The sequence below is a fragment of the Scyliorhinus canicula genome, chromosome 2 (genome assembly GCF_902713615.1).
Source record: "Scyliorhinus canicula chromosome 2, sScyCan1.1, whole genome shotgun sequence".
Taxonomy (NCBI): Eukaryota; Metazoa; Chordata; class Chondrichthyes; order Carcharhiniformes; family Scyliorhinidae; genus Scyliorhinus; species Scyliorhinus canicula.
This window is the reverse complement of record NC_052147.1, coordinates 88,783,264-88,797,054: the sequence shown is the minus strand read 5'-3', so window position 1 is coordinate 88,797,054 and position 13,791 is coordinate 88,783,264. Positions and strand designations below refer to the sequence as shown.

At 41.2% G+C, this 13,791-nt stretch overlaps 1 protein-coding gene across 9 annotated transcripts in view; it reads right to left on the bottom strand.

Annotated features, from left to right (window-relative positions):
• Positions 1-13,791, bottom strand: part of LOC119955765 (coiled-coil domain-containing protein 9B-like) — a 402,308-nt gene that overhangs the window by 199,186 nt on the left and 189,331 nt on the right. For all 9 annotated transcript variants that reach the window (XM_038782328.1, XM_038782341.1, XM_038782317.1 and 6 more), the window contains one exon: positions 6,987-7,070. In XM_038782328.1, the coding sequence (XP_038638256.1) occupies positions 6,987-7,070 (84 nt within the window). The remainder of the gene's footprint in view (positions 1-6,986; positions 7,071-13,791) is intronic.

Here is a 13,791-nt window from a genome sequence, read left to right as displayed (position 1 = left end):
TCAACTGCCCAGAAATTCTGATGAATGCTATAGGTGCAGGGAAGATCACCCCAGGAAGCATGCAAGTTCCAGGATTCTATCTGTTTTGGCTGCATTCTGAGAACCATTTCCAGATTAAGTGCCAAACCAAAAAGAATGCAGCTGTTTGAACAAAAGAAAACGGACTCTAGTGCATACTCGAGAACCTGATTCAGAAGAGGAATCGGGGATGTATCAATTGAATGTCAAGATGAGTAAATTGGGTAAACAGGTGGCCATTAAACATGGAAGTGGATACCCGTGGGTTTTCTACCATCGTAGGGGAACAGACATTTAAATATCTTCAACGTAGAATTCAATGCCTAAAGTTAAATAATACAATAGCTAAATTGGCTATATATAGGGGGGAACCCCTAAAAATATGCGAGTTACATCCACGCCAGAAATCTATCAGCGCCAGTCTGTTCAACTACCGATCATCATTGCAAAAGGCCTGGGGCCTGGTCTCATGGGACAAGATTGTTTGCCTTAAATAAAACTGAATTGGCTAGAGATCTTCGGTACAGCTGATGACAGCTTACAAGAAGTTTTTTCAAAATATATGGAATTCTTTCAAAATGGGTTAGGCAGAATTTGGGGCGTGCTGGCTAAAATCTACATAAATTCAGATGCTACCCCAAAATTTCATAGTGCTCGTTCAATGCCATATGCCTTACATCAAAAAGTCGAGGCAGAACTTAAATGTTTGGAAGAATGGGAATTTTGTTCTTTATTCCTTCATGAGGTGTGGGTGTCACTGGCTGGTCCAGCATTTATTGCCCATCCCAGAGGGCATTTAAGAGTCAACTACATTACTGTGGGTCTAGAGTCACATGGAGGCCAGACTGGGTAAGGATGATAGATATCCTTCCCTAAAAGACATTTATAAATCATTTTTACGACAACTGACAATGGTTGTTGTTTGACTTTTAATCCCAAAGTCAAATTCCACCATCTGGCCTGGTGGGATACGAACCCAAGTCCCCAGCGCTTTAGCCCGGGTCTCTGGATTACTAGTCCACTGAGCCAATTCAATTTTCTGAAAGGACTTCCCCCATTGTACCTGTACTAAATTCAGACAGAACAGTCTGATTATGGTCAATTTGTAGCCCTCACAAATGCAATCAGCCAAGTTGAACAGGTATCTGATTCGAAAGATTGAGTACCTTTATGCAAAGCTAATGGGGGGGCTTAATGTATACAAAACTAGGCCTGGCCATACGCATCAATAATTGGAATTGGATGAGGATTCAAGAACATTTGTAATGACTAACACCCACTTTTTGTGTGTGATTTCAGCATGCGCTATCTTTCAGCGCATCATGGAAGGTTTGTTGCAAGATACACCCAAAGTAGTGGTATTCCTAGATGGTGTTTTGGTCACAGGAGTTTCCCAAGAGCAGCATTTTGCAAACTTTGAAGAGGTACTCAAGAAATGTGGAGAGGCAGGGGTACAACTTAAAACGAAGAAGTGTACATTTCAGGCCCATAAAATCATTTACCTTGGATTTAAAGTCGATGCTAAAGGCTACACCTTCTGGAAGGAAATTAAAAGTTATCAAGGAAGTACTAGCATCCAAGAACGTGTAGGAACTGAAATCTTTTTTGGGCATGATTATTTACTATGGTAAAAACACATTACTGCGGATGCTGGAATCTGAAACAAAAACCGAAAACACTGTACAATCTCAGCAGGTCTGACAGAATCTGTGGAGAGAGCAGGGAGCTAACGTTTCGAGTCTGGATGACTCTTTGAGCTAGTGAGAAATGGAAACAGGATCAGATTTATGCGGTTGTGTGCAGGGGGTGGAGCAATGGGGCTGGATAGAGGGCCAGTAAAAGATGGAGATTGACAAAGATTTCATGGTCAGAAAGACAAAGGGAGTGTAAATGGGGTTGGTTAAGGCTAAGAAGGGTGCTGATACTCCCAAATTGAGAAAGAGGGCCTTAGCCACCATTTACAGGGTTAAGAAATTCCATCAGTATGTGCACAGGAAACAATTTGAGATCATCACCGATCACAAACCAGTCTTAGGGTTATTTCACAAAGTCAAGCCTATTCCTCTTATTGCAGAAGCCAGAGTCCAGCGGTGGGCTTTACTTCTAGCAGGTTACAATTACCTGTTCCAACACAGACCAGGTGCCCAAATATCGAACGTAGGTGCCGAGTAGACTTCCACCACCTTGAACGATACCACCATCCCCAGTACTACAAGAAATAGTGCTCGCCCTCAGCTTCTTGGATCCGCTGCCGGTATCATCGAAGTAAATTCAGAATTAGACTCAGAGACCCAGTATTGCCCAAAGCGAAGTATATGGTCCTCCGCAGGTGGCACTTTGACAGGTTGGACAAATTCAAGCCATTCCAGCTCTGCAAAGATGAATTGAGCAGTGAGGGTGGAGTGTTCCTGTGGGGATCTAGAGTGGTGGCTCCAGCCCCAGCAAGAGGAACATTGCTACAGGAATTACACAATGCTCGCCCATGTCAGACTAAAATGAAAATCCTCGTCAGAAGTTATGTTCGATGGTCAGGTATTGGTAAAGATATCAAAAATCTAGTCAGAAGTTGCGATCAATGCCAATCGCATCAAACCCGGCCTCCTTTGGCTCACTTGCACCCATGGGAGTGGCCTGGCTGACCTTGGCCACAGTTACATATGGATTTTGCCATTCTTCTTATGGGCACTCTGTTTTAAATTATTGTTGATGCCCATTCCAAGTGGCTTGACATTCATGAAATGAGAACAGCAATGTCGTCGGCAACAGTCGAAAACTACGACAAACCTTCACTATGCATGTCCTGCCAGATGTTTTCCGTCTCCGATAACAGGGGCACAGTTTCAGCATTTTATGCTAACTATTGGAATAAAACATGTATGCATGGTGTCCTGTCACCCAGCCTCAAAATGGCTCAGCAGAAAGAGCTGTCCAGACATTAAGGTCAGTGGTGAGAAAACAGCTGATTACACCCTTAAGTTTGAAGCTTGCTAGATTCCTTCTTATTTACAGGACGAGACCGCACATTATTACCGGAGTACTCCTGCACAGCTACTAATCTGGAGGCGCCTCAGGACCAGACTTGATCTAATGTTCTCCAATTTCGCAGGGAAGTTTTCGCCTCGAAACCAGGTATACAAAATAGATAGCGTGATTCTATTATTACATTTTTGCTGATGGGAGCTTTGTGTGTCAATTGCCTGCTGTTGTTTCCTACATTGCAAGGGTCATATGCTTCAATGGCCATTAAGCACTGTGGGATGTCCTTGAGTCATGGAAGGCACTATACAAATGCAACTATTTGTTTAGTTTGAGTTAAGCAGCAATCTCTTCCAGTCACATGCTACCATTTAGCACCTTAATGATGTAGATATTTCATTATAGTGATGGGGAATGTTGCTCGTTCTTAACAAATGTTAAACCAAGACACCATATACCTGCCCCAATCATTCATGTGGATGTTAATGATCATATAGCGCAAAGATCTAGGAGTATTTCCGCCAACACATCTTTAACCAACATCAATAGATCAACTTGTGACTCTTCTTATTCCTACTAGGAATTTCAGATATATTGTATTGTATGTGTTTAGTGCAGTAAGGGTTAAAAGCCTGGGTTAGTATGTGACTGCCGTAGTCATGTTATTAAAACCCTGGTTTGAAAGACAGGTAAGCTTTTTGAAGACAGAGATGCAATTAAAGCATCATAAATTGGGCTAATAGACTTTTGTTTATATTAAGAGGGTTCCCTGCGGAGTACTTAATTATTGTTGTAACACATTGTGTTCAGCTTAGTAAGATGATATAGATAATGGGAGGAGCCAGGGCTGAGGCAGTTTCTGGAGTTTGATTATAGTTTTAGATTGGGATATGAACAGACAAGAAGCTGTGCTCTCAGTACAGTTTGGGTTTTAGATTGGTCTGTGGACAGACTAGCAGCTTCTTTCAAAACATTCAGTTAAAGATTCGAATGGGGACAGATCAGAAGCAGTTGATCTCATGACCATGAGGAAAATATTTGCCTGTGAACAGAACAAAGGTTTCTGAAAAGACTGGTAGATTAAACAGTGGTTTCACATCAGCAAGAATCTGGAAGCTGTTTCCTGGAGGATCTCTTTGTCAAAGTTGTTTATCCAAGACATCTGTTAACAGCAAGTATTCCTAAGTGTTCTAACTGTATTTAAAAGTGGATTTTGACCAGAGATAGGTTTTGTTTGAGTGGACATAAAGATAGCAGTTAGGATTGTTTCATTGTATTGTTAAGTGTTATTTAATTGGTATTGAGAGCTATTTGTCTTTATGATGTTAAAGTTAGTGATACTGTGTTAGTAATAAAGTTTGGTTTGATTTAATACACCATAGCCCTATTTTTGCGTGAAATCACTCCCGAGTGAATCCTTTCCTCACAATTTCCTTACAAATTACATAAAATATTGGGGGTTCTGTCCAGTATCCCAGCAACTATTGGGGTCTGGTCCTGGATCATAATACTGCTTTACGTGATGTTTCTATGCAAATAAATCTGGGTTTCCTACAGAACATTTTCACTGTAGATGAAACCCTTGATAGGTTTGAGATTTCTGAGGAAGGCACTATATAAATACAGGTCTGCCCAATCTTTCTTGTCTTGTAATTTAACTGAATTTTCTACATGGCAATACATATATTAGGTGAAGGATCAAGCACCACTTTTATTTTATTTTTAAAAAAAAATAATTTAGAGTACCCAATTAATTTTTTTCCCAATTAAGGAGCATGGCCAATCCACCGACCCTGCACATCTTTGGGTTGTGGGGGTGAGACCCACGCAAATACGGGGAGAACGTGCAAACTCCACACGGACAGTGACCCAGGGCCGGGATCGAACTTGGGACCTCGGCGCTGTGAGGCAGCAGTGCTAACCACTGCACCACCGTGCTGCCCAAACACCACTTTTATATACACGGCTTAGAAGATTCTCATAAGCCACCTAACAATTAAACATCTTTTGAAAGTTTATATTCCTTTTTCTATATAAAAAAGAATGCATCCAGTTATAAAGAATGCACTTAGATATAAATGTTTTGTCATACTCTGGGGATGGAAACTTATTTAATGATTCTGGTGGGGCCCCGTCCACCAGCCAGAGTCAGTGCAATCCTGCCACAGTCATTTCCAAAACACAGGGAGATTAAATCCCAAACAGACACTTACCTGCCTGCCTTTCGGAATTTCAAGGAGTGGCCACTGTTGGGACTGCAAATGGTCCAGACCAAGGAGTAGCCATGAAAGCCCTGGAAGGCAGTTATGTGGGGGCGCTGGGGTCAGTCAGGCAAGCACCAGTGAGGGGGAGTTGGAGGTGGTTAGTGTGGAAGCAGTGGGGTCTTCCTATGAGAACAGCTTTTACCACTGGTGGGGCCCTCTATGCCCTGACAGCAGGCCTCCCACAGCCAGCCTGACTTGTTTTTCAACGTGGCATGGGAGAAATTCCTCCTTGCCTCCATCTTAAATGGAGGAACCTCTTATCCCTTAGTGGGTAACACATTTTAAAAATGATGGCCTCCCTTCTCACCACCATGTTAAAAATCAACGTCCTGTTAAACAAAATCCAATAATCATGCTGGAACTCCACCCCTAAAGATCCAAGCTCCCATATAAAAACTCTAAACACCCATGTTAAAAATTGACACTCTCATGTTAAATGTCCAACATTCACAGTTTAGCTACATACATCTTTCTTGTATAACGTATTACAATGTATATTGTCTACTTGAAACAATAATAGATTCCACAGGAAAAACTGGAAAAGGCCTGAAGATTGGCGTGGAGATTGCAATGTATAACTCACTAACCCATGCCCATTCCTTTTAATGCAAACTTTATGCTGCCTAATAACTGAAATGACTGGCCTTCATCAAGGCCATGGTCTCATAGAAAATTTGGCCAACTCTGAGGCATCATACAAGACCATTCAAAAAATAATTTGATACAAGTAAATGAGGCACCTTGCACCTCAAATGTTTCTGTATTTTGTGCTGCAAGTCCTGATGAACAGAATAAAACAGGCAAAGGACTGGATAGTGGTGATGTCAGTTGTCCTAAAACACAGATGGAGCTATTGTATCCAAAGGCCAACTGCCCAGAGTGGGTACTCAGAACCCATATATTCCAGAGGGGTCAGAAAATTATTAGGATGGCAAATGGAATGTTGTAATCTATTGCAAACATAGAACATAGAACTGTACAGCACAGTACAGGCCCTTCGGCCCAAGATGTTGTGCCGAACTAGTCTGAAACTAAGGTCAAATCAACTTACTCCCAATCATTCTAGTGCACTCTATATGTCTGTCCAATAACCGCTTGAAAGTTCCAAACGGAATGGAATAGAAAAGTAGGAATGTTTCGCTCCAGTTGATGTTGGTGAGACTACTTTCAGAGTACTGCGTACTGTTTCGTCTCCTTATTACAAGGATACAATTGCATTAGCAGCAGTTTAGAGAAGGTTCGCTCTGGGATGGGAGAAATGTTATCTTGCGAGGAAAGGTTGGACAAGCTGGTCCTGTATCCACTGGTATTTAGAAGATTGAAGGGTGGTCATATTGGAAAGAAAAGTGAGTGAGAAAATGTTACAGACCAACTTTGCCAGCTTTAACCAAAAAAAAAATGCTGGTGAGAAAGGAAATCTCTAAAATTAAATGAGTGATTGCAAGTCATCAACTCTGGTTATTTTACAAAAAGAAATGTATGAATGAAGAAGTTGTTTGAGGTGTAGAGGAGGGATGTCTCGCAACCTAATCCCTGAAGAGAATATGGAAGGTTGTAATTTCATTTGTTTTGAAATTTTGGTTGGGCACATTAAATTTATTTTTATTTTAAAACACACACTCGTCTATATGTGCAGACATTGAGCACTTGACAAAATCTGACTCTTTTGGTCTGTGGCAGGAAGAGAAAAGGATTTTTTAAAAATAGCAGTAACGTAAATATTTTTACCTGTTGGCCACGTTCATATTCAGCTATTTTCTCCATTTCTTCATTCATCTTTTCGATATTTTGCTTTCTCCTTTCTTCCCATTCCTGATTTTAAAAGCAAACACAGGGTTGGTTAGGAATATATTTCTTACCATTACAGACAATCTCAAATAGGCTGACCGTATGTTATGTCCAAGAACCAGCCTCAAGAGACAAAATCCAGAACAAAGTGCTGAAATTGCTTTTCTCACTGTCACCCACACCATCCCAATCCTTTCACGGGAAAATTATGGCCTTTTAATGGCAGCATTAAACTATCACAGGAACATGAGTTGGAAACATCCAATTTCTGAGATTAAGATTGTAATAAAAAGTTAGGGAAAATAGGAAGAAGTCAAAACATCAGAAATAAAGGACCGTGAAATACAAATGATTTTGAAGCAGTTAGCAAATTAAAGCTACTTGTGCAATTATCAATGGTGATTAATCCAGTTGTGGAGTGTGTAACTGAACATCAGCAGAAGAAAAAATAATATTTCAAGAAAGCTCCTGCAGATAGTGATGGTCACTGTAAAGAAATGTACAGAGTACACTTTCATGAAGGAAGAAAATTCCAGTGTGTGCAAAGGGATGGTACATTTGAGAACATGAAATAAGCAAGTTGGTTTGGATTATACAATGCCGACATTGTGCAACAGTAACAGAACCTACACATTCAGGGGAAGTTATAAAGTTATAATTATGAAAAAAAGGATTTACCAAAAGAATAATGATATGAATGTAAGATGTTGAGATAAACATAGCAGAGCTGTTAAAATTTCACTTGATATTGTAAAATTATGTTATTTTCTCAGGAGATTAATTTCTGTACATGGCAATGTCCATTAAAATCACATTATCCTCATTTCAATAGTTTTAACTTCTTCTTGGGCAGTCCCTCAGGGTCGAGGATGACTTGCTTCCATTCCGGGAGGTGGGTTCTGTGCTGGCTGAATAGTCCAATCCTGGATCCGCAGACTCTGCCACAGGTTTGGCAGCTGGTGTTTGATGAGGTAGGTGGGTGAGACGCTCTGGATTCTGCGCTCTCCAAACGCTGTTTATGCTTGACTTCAGTGTGCTCCACCATATGACACTGGAGCTGGTTGAACTTCGCGGATGCTTTTTCTCCAGTTTGTCCGTTCTAAGGCAAGCGATTCCCATGCGTCAATGGGAATGTTGCATTTATTCAGGGAGGCTTTTAGAGTGTCCTTGTAGCAAAGAATTCCCTCTGCCGTCCGGGTGATCGTTGCCATTGCGGAGCTCGAAGTAGAGCACTTGTTTCAGGAGCCTTGTGTCGGGCATGCGGGCAATGGCTCGTCCATCGCAGCTAGTTTGAGCGTGACCAATGCCTCGATGCTGGGGATATTGGGCTGGGAGAGGACGCTCACATTGGTATGCCCATCCTGCCAGTAGATTTGCAGGATTTTGCAGAGGCAACGTTGGTGATATCTCTCCAGGGATTTGCGGTGTCTGCTGTACATTGTCCATGTTTCTGATGCACACAGGAGGGCGGGGGCCATGGCTGCTCTGTAGGCTATGAGCTTGGTGCTGGGTTTAAGGTCTCGGTTTTCCAACACTCTTGTTTCTCAGGCGTCCAAAGACTGCACTGGCGCATTGGAGTCGATGCTGGATTTTGTATGATTTTTAAACTAGCACATAACTGGAATGCACAACATCAAAAACTAGAATTCAGAACTTTGCTAGCCTGCTTCTAGTCTGCAGGAACAATCCCTGCCAGAGAGCACTTGTTCCATTTCATTTAGGGATCCTTGAGAAGGATATCATCTGGGCTGGCAGACCAAATGCTTTTACACCAGATCTAGTATATGATCAAACCTGGTCCTCTTTGACATATGAGTTTCATATCCACTTTCACCACATCAGACGCTATGCCGCTGTGCCACTAAATTCATAGGTGAAAGCCTGGGAATTCTGCAGTGAGTAACTCACCTCCCAATTTCCCAAGGCTTATCCACCATTTACAAGACACGTCAGGAGCGTCATGAAACACTCTCCCACTTACCTAGATGAATGCAGCTTCAACAACATGCAAAGAGTTCAACACCATCCTGGACAAAGTAGCCCACTTGATTGGCACCCCATCCACCATTACTTTCCTACACCACCAATGCACAGAAGCAAGCATGTACCATTGGCATGACATGGCATGACATACCACAACAACTCACCCAGGCCTTTAACAGCACCTTCCAAACCCACACCCATTACCACCTTGAAGGGATTGCATAGCAGATGGCGAGAACACACTAGCTGCAAGTTCCCCTCCAAACCACACACCATCCTGACTTCAAAATATATCACCATTCCTTCACAGTCACTGCAACTCCCTTCATAACAGTACTATGGGTGTACCTACCCTGCATGGACTACAGCGGTTCAATGCAGCAGTTCACCACCAGATTCTCTAACTCAATTAGGGATGGGCAATAATGCTGGCCAACACAGCCACACACACATCCTGTGAATGAACTTAAAAAATAGTCAGTAGAAAACCAGTAGAAATCAGTCTTGATAAAAGCACAGAATCGCATTGCATAATATACACACATTTTCAAACGTGAAACATTCAGAACTTATGTTGCACATTAAGGATTGACTGTTAACCATCGAATCAAATGTATTTGATTCTAACCCAAACCAATTAGGACGACATAGAGGTGTAGACAGATGACTAAAGACTGATAAGATTCTCCTTAAACAAGATGGTCCGTACGGCCATCTTTATCCAGGATCATCCTATACTTTGATCTAACTACTCGCTATCGTTATTTTTCATATTTTCACTTTTCCCCTCTAACTCTTGAAGTAAATGCAAGCTGTTTTGCGGTGAGCAAGAAACCATTTCTGTATTATTTTGAAAGTTAAATTGTGTATAAGTTACTTCTCTTTAAGTCCTTTTGCTAGCCGGACTTTATTGAGAATAGATTTAAGTTTCTCTCAATTGTAATCAAATAGAGGCAATAAAAATTCTTGTTTGCATCCGAGAAGTTTAACTCAAATTTCTACTGAGTTTTAGTGTCGCAAGACTTCACTAAATCCGCGTGGTAGATCTCTTCAATTTGGCATAGTTCGGCAAAAGGGGAGGGGAGCACTGAGACAGCGATCGGAAGATATCGGACGAAATCGGAGAGGATCGGAAAGAATCAGAACGAGTCGGAGACAATCGGAGGAAATCGAAAGACCGAAGATCATACAGCTAGCGGAAGCTCAGAAGGACAGAAGACCCTAAGGAAAACGGCTAGACTGGGGTAAGAAACATATTTTTCACCCATTAAAAGTCTTAAAGCCGCATCAAGCAGTGCTTCGACCCCTTAGAAAGGACCTATTTCAGACTGTTATTCAATCGGGTGCCGGTCGTAGAAACTAAAATAAAACGGGACTGAATAGTGAATAGTCGTGGTAGTGTCCAACGATTGCACAAAAACATAGTTGACAACCAAAACATTGGGTGTAAGGCTGAGTTTATGGCGGACATAAATCCTAAAATAGATTCAGAACCTTCAAATGGTAGAGAACTACTTCCCACTACTTCCAAGGGAGGTAGAGCTGTACCGGATGTCTCTGTTGACGATATATTGGGAGATCTTAGATCTTTGATTTATAGACATTTTGGACAGCCTAAAGTAGCCACAAACATTGAATCACAATGTCATCCCCAAAGGGCAGTGGTCCCTTGACAACATCAATAGGGCATGGGGAAAAACAACACGCTTAAATCTATTTAACGTATGAAAACGTATGAAATAGTCTTTTGCAGTAATGGCACAGACAGCAAGAGACAATCGCAAAAACTAAAAGCGATCATGATCTTGTGTCCACTAAAGATCAATTAGTGCAGTTGTTGAAGAATTACGAGATTCAAAATCTAAACTTGAAAAATGTGACCAGATTAAAACATTATTGGAAAATGAAACCTTTAAAGTTCAACAATAATCATTTCAAATTGGTGAATTACAATGTAAAAATAGTGAGAGTCCAAATACCAACAGTTACAAACAGAAACTGATAAAATCAAAAGTCAAAATTGCCAATTAGTCCAGGAAAGATGTGTTTTGGAAGGTGAAATGAACAATTTAAAAGGACACTTCTTGCAGCTCATAATTTGAATCAGAACACAAACAAGAATGTTAGTTCTGAAGCTAGAGAAAGTACTCTGAGCAACATAGTTCCAACTCCAGTTTCACTTCCAAATCCAATCCCACAGTCAATCCCAATTCCTCAGCTAACTCCAGTTCAACAAACAACTCCAATTCCTCAAACAACTCAAATTCCACAACCGACTCCAGTTGCACAAACAGCTCCAGTTGCACAGCCAAGATCAAGTATTAGCAATTAATCAAAACCTAATTTTCATTTGCCAACTGACTCAGGTGAAGAAAGTGATGAAATAAGCGTACCTAGAACGCAAACTACAAAAGTAATCCGATTAGCCCCATTGCGACGCAAACAGGTTAAAATTGGAAGTAAAGAAATAAAAGAAAACGATTTGACAACAACTAAAACTGTATTTGGCCATCATTGGGTTCATGAGGTCGCAAACCCTAAAAAAATAGACTGATGGTTTAAAGATCTTCAACACCCAAAAAGGGGTGGTTGACCATGTGGGAACAACTCCACCCATTAGATGGTGTACAAATTATGTCTATTATGGTAGGCACTCGTGACAGTATAACTCTTGGAGGTGAAGTAGAAGTTGCCCTTGGAGAAGATTTGCAAAATTTAGAAGCTGGTTGGCTAGCAGTAAAAAATTGGCTATTAAAATTTCACCCTCCTAGAACCGATTGGTCTAAAATTACATCTTGCATTCAGAAACATACTGAAGATATACAAGATTTCGAAGACAAATTTTTACATGTCTGGATAGAACATTCAGGAATGAAACATCAAAACGAAACAGATACTTGGGATACAAGCACTTTAGGATCAATTAAAACGGCTTTGTAGCCGGTATTAAACCTGAAATATCTAATGCTCTGAATCTGATTTTACCAAATTGGGCCACAGCTGGTACATATCGCGAAACAGTTGACCGATGCATTCAGATAGATCGTGGCATGCATAACCAGACAAACTAGAACACTCCGCCTGCTCAAATTCAGCCTGTGTCACCTGCTGCTGCCCTTGCAGGGATGTCAGCAATAACTACAACCTCCCCAGAAGCATCGGGTTCAGCATGCACCCTTGCTCCATTAAAATCATGTAAGAACCTTCTATGCTGTCTTTTTTGTGATAATTTAAAAAAAATATATATATATAAATTTAGAGTACCCAATTATTTTTTCCAATTAAGGGGCAATTTAGCGTAGCCAATCCACCTATCCTGCACATCTTTGGTTTGTGGGGGTGAAATCCACGCAGACACGGGGAGAATGTGCAAACTCCTCACGGACAGTGACCCAGGGCCAGGATTCGAACCCGGGTCCTCAGCGCCGTAGGCAGCAATGCTAACCACTGTGCCACCGTGCTGCCCTTTTTTTGTGATAAAATAGTCATGTTATTATAAACAATGACTAGAGCCAAGAAATTATAGTCAACTGTCCAATGACTCATTCAATACGTTTCCGCCCCGTGGCCAGACTGGCCAGTCACATAACACGCACAGACAAGACACACCTAGAGTTACGTTCCATTAACACACACGCAGACTTGCGTACAGGGATTCTAGACCCTCCCAGCCGCTCCCACGTAGGGACGTACGTGATGACGACAATGACATGAAATAAATGTTGAACAGCTTAACTCCAGCTGAAAGACGTTCTATGTTTGATTCTTCAAAAAACTAATGGACCCCACTCTTGGTGATTCTTTTCATATTTCTCTATATGCACTTTTGGAACAGAAAAAGGATGGACTATATATTTCGCTAAGAGTGGGAGGTTTTCATATCAATTTTCTTTTTGACACTGGAGCTGAACTTACCTGTGTTACTCAAACCTATGCTACTTTATTTCCCCTAAAATAACGCTTTTGCTGCAGGAGGAGATTCTTTTTACCCTCTGACAGACTGATCCACTGCTGTTAGAATTTGGACCACAGGAACTGATGGCATCAATTTGGGTAGGTCCGGTAGCACAAGCACTGCTACGTATGGGCATCTTATCTCAGCTAAATTCTTCACTTAAATTTTGATAATGGAAAAATCACCTGGTCCATTAGACACATCGAAAAGAATGAGATACAAAATCACCCAATTTGGGCCAACGACAAATATGATTGTGGCCTCTTAAAAATGGAACCAGTCACCTTCATTGGATCGGCTCCACCTTGTGGAGCAAACAATACCCCATTAAGAAAACTTGAATTCAAGGCATTCTACCTATAATAAACAATTTGAAGAGAGGGGAATTTTAGTACACATTCACAACTCATCAAACAGCCCTGTATGGCCTGTAAAAAAGGCTAATGGCACCTGGCGCCTAACTATTGACTATAGAAAAGCGAATCAATTCAGAAAAGCTCCTTTATTGGCAGACGCATCTGCAATCTTTAACTGTTTAACACCTGACCTTCAATGGTTTTCAGTCATTGACATGGCAAATGGTTTCTGGTCAGTACTACTAGCTAAGGATGTACAACCATGGTTTGCTTTTACCGCTAATAAACAACAGTACACATGGACTAAACTACCGCAAGGTTTTCACAATAGCCCAACAGTTTACCACATGGCTCTACAGAATCATCTCAAGCAACTGCGTGATCTGCCTTCCACCATTATCCAGTATGTAGATGATGTTCTGGTAGTCTCCATCAATAAAGATGATCACGA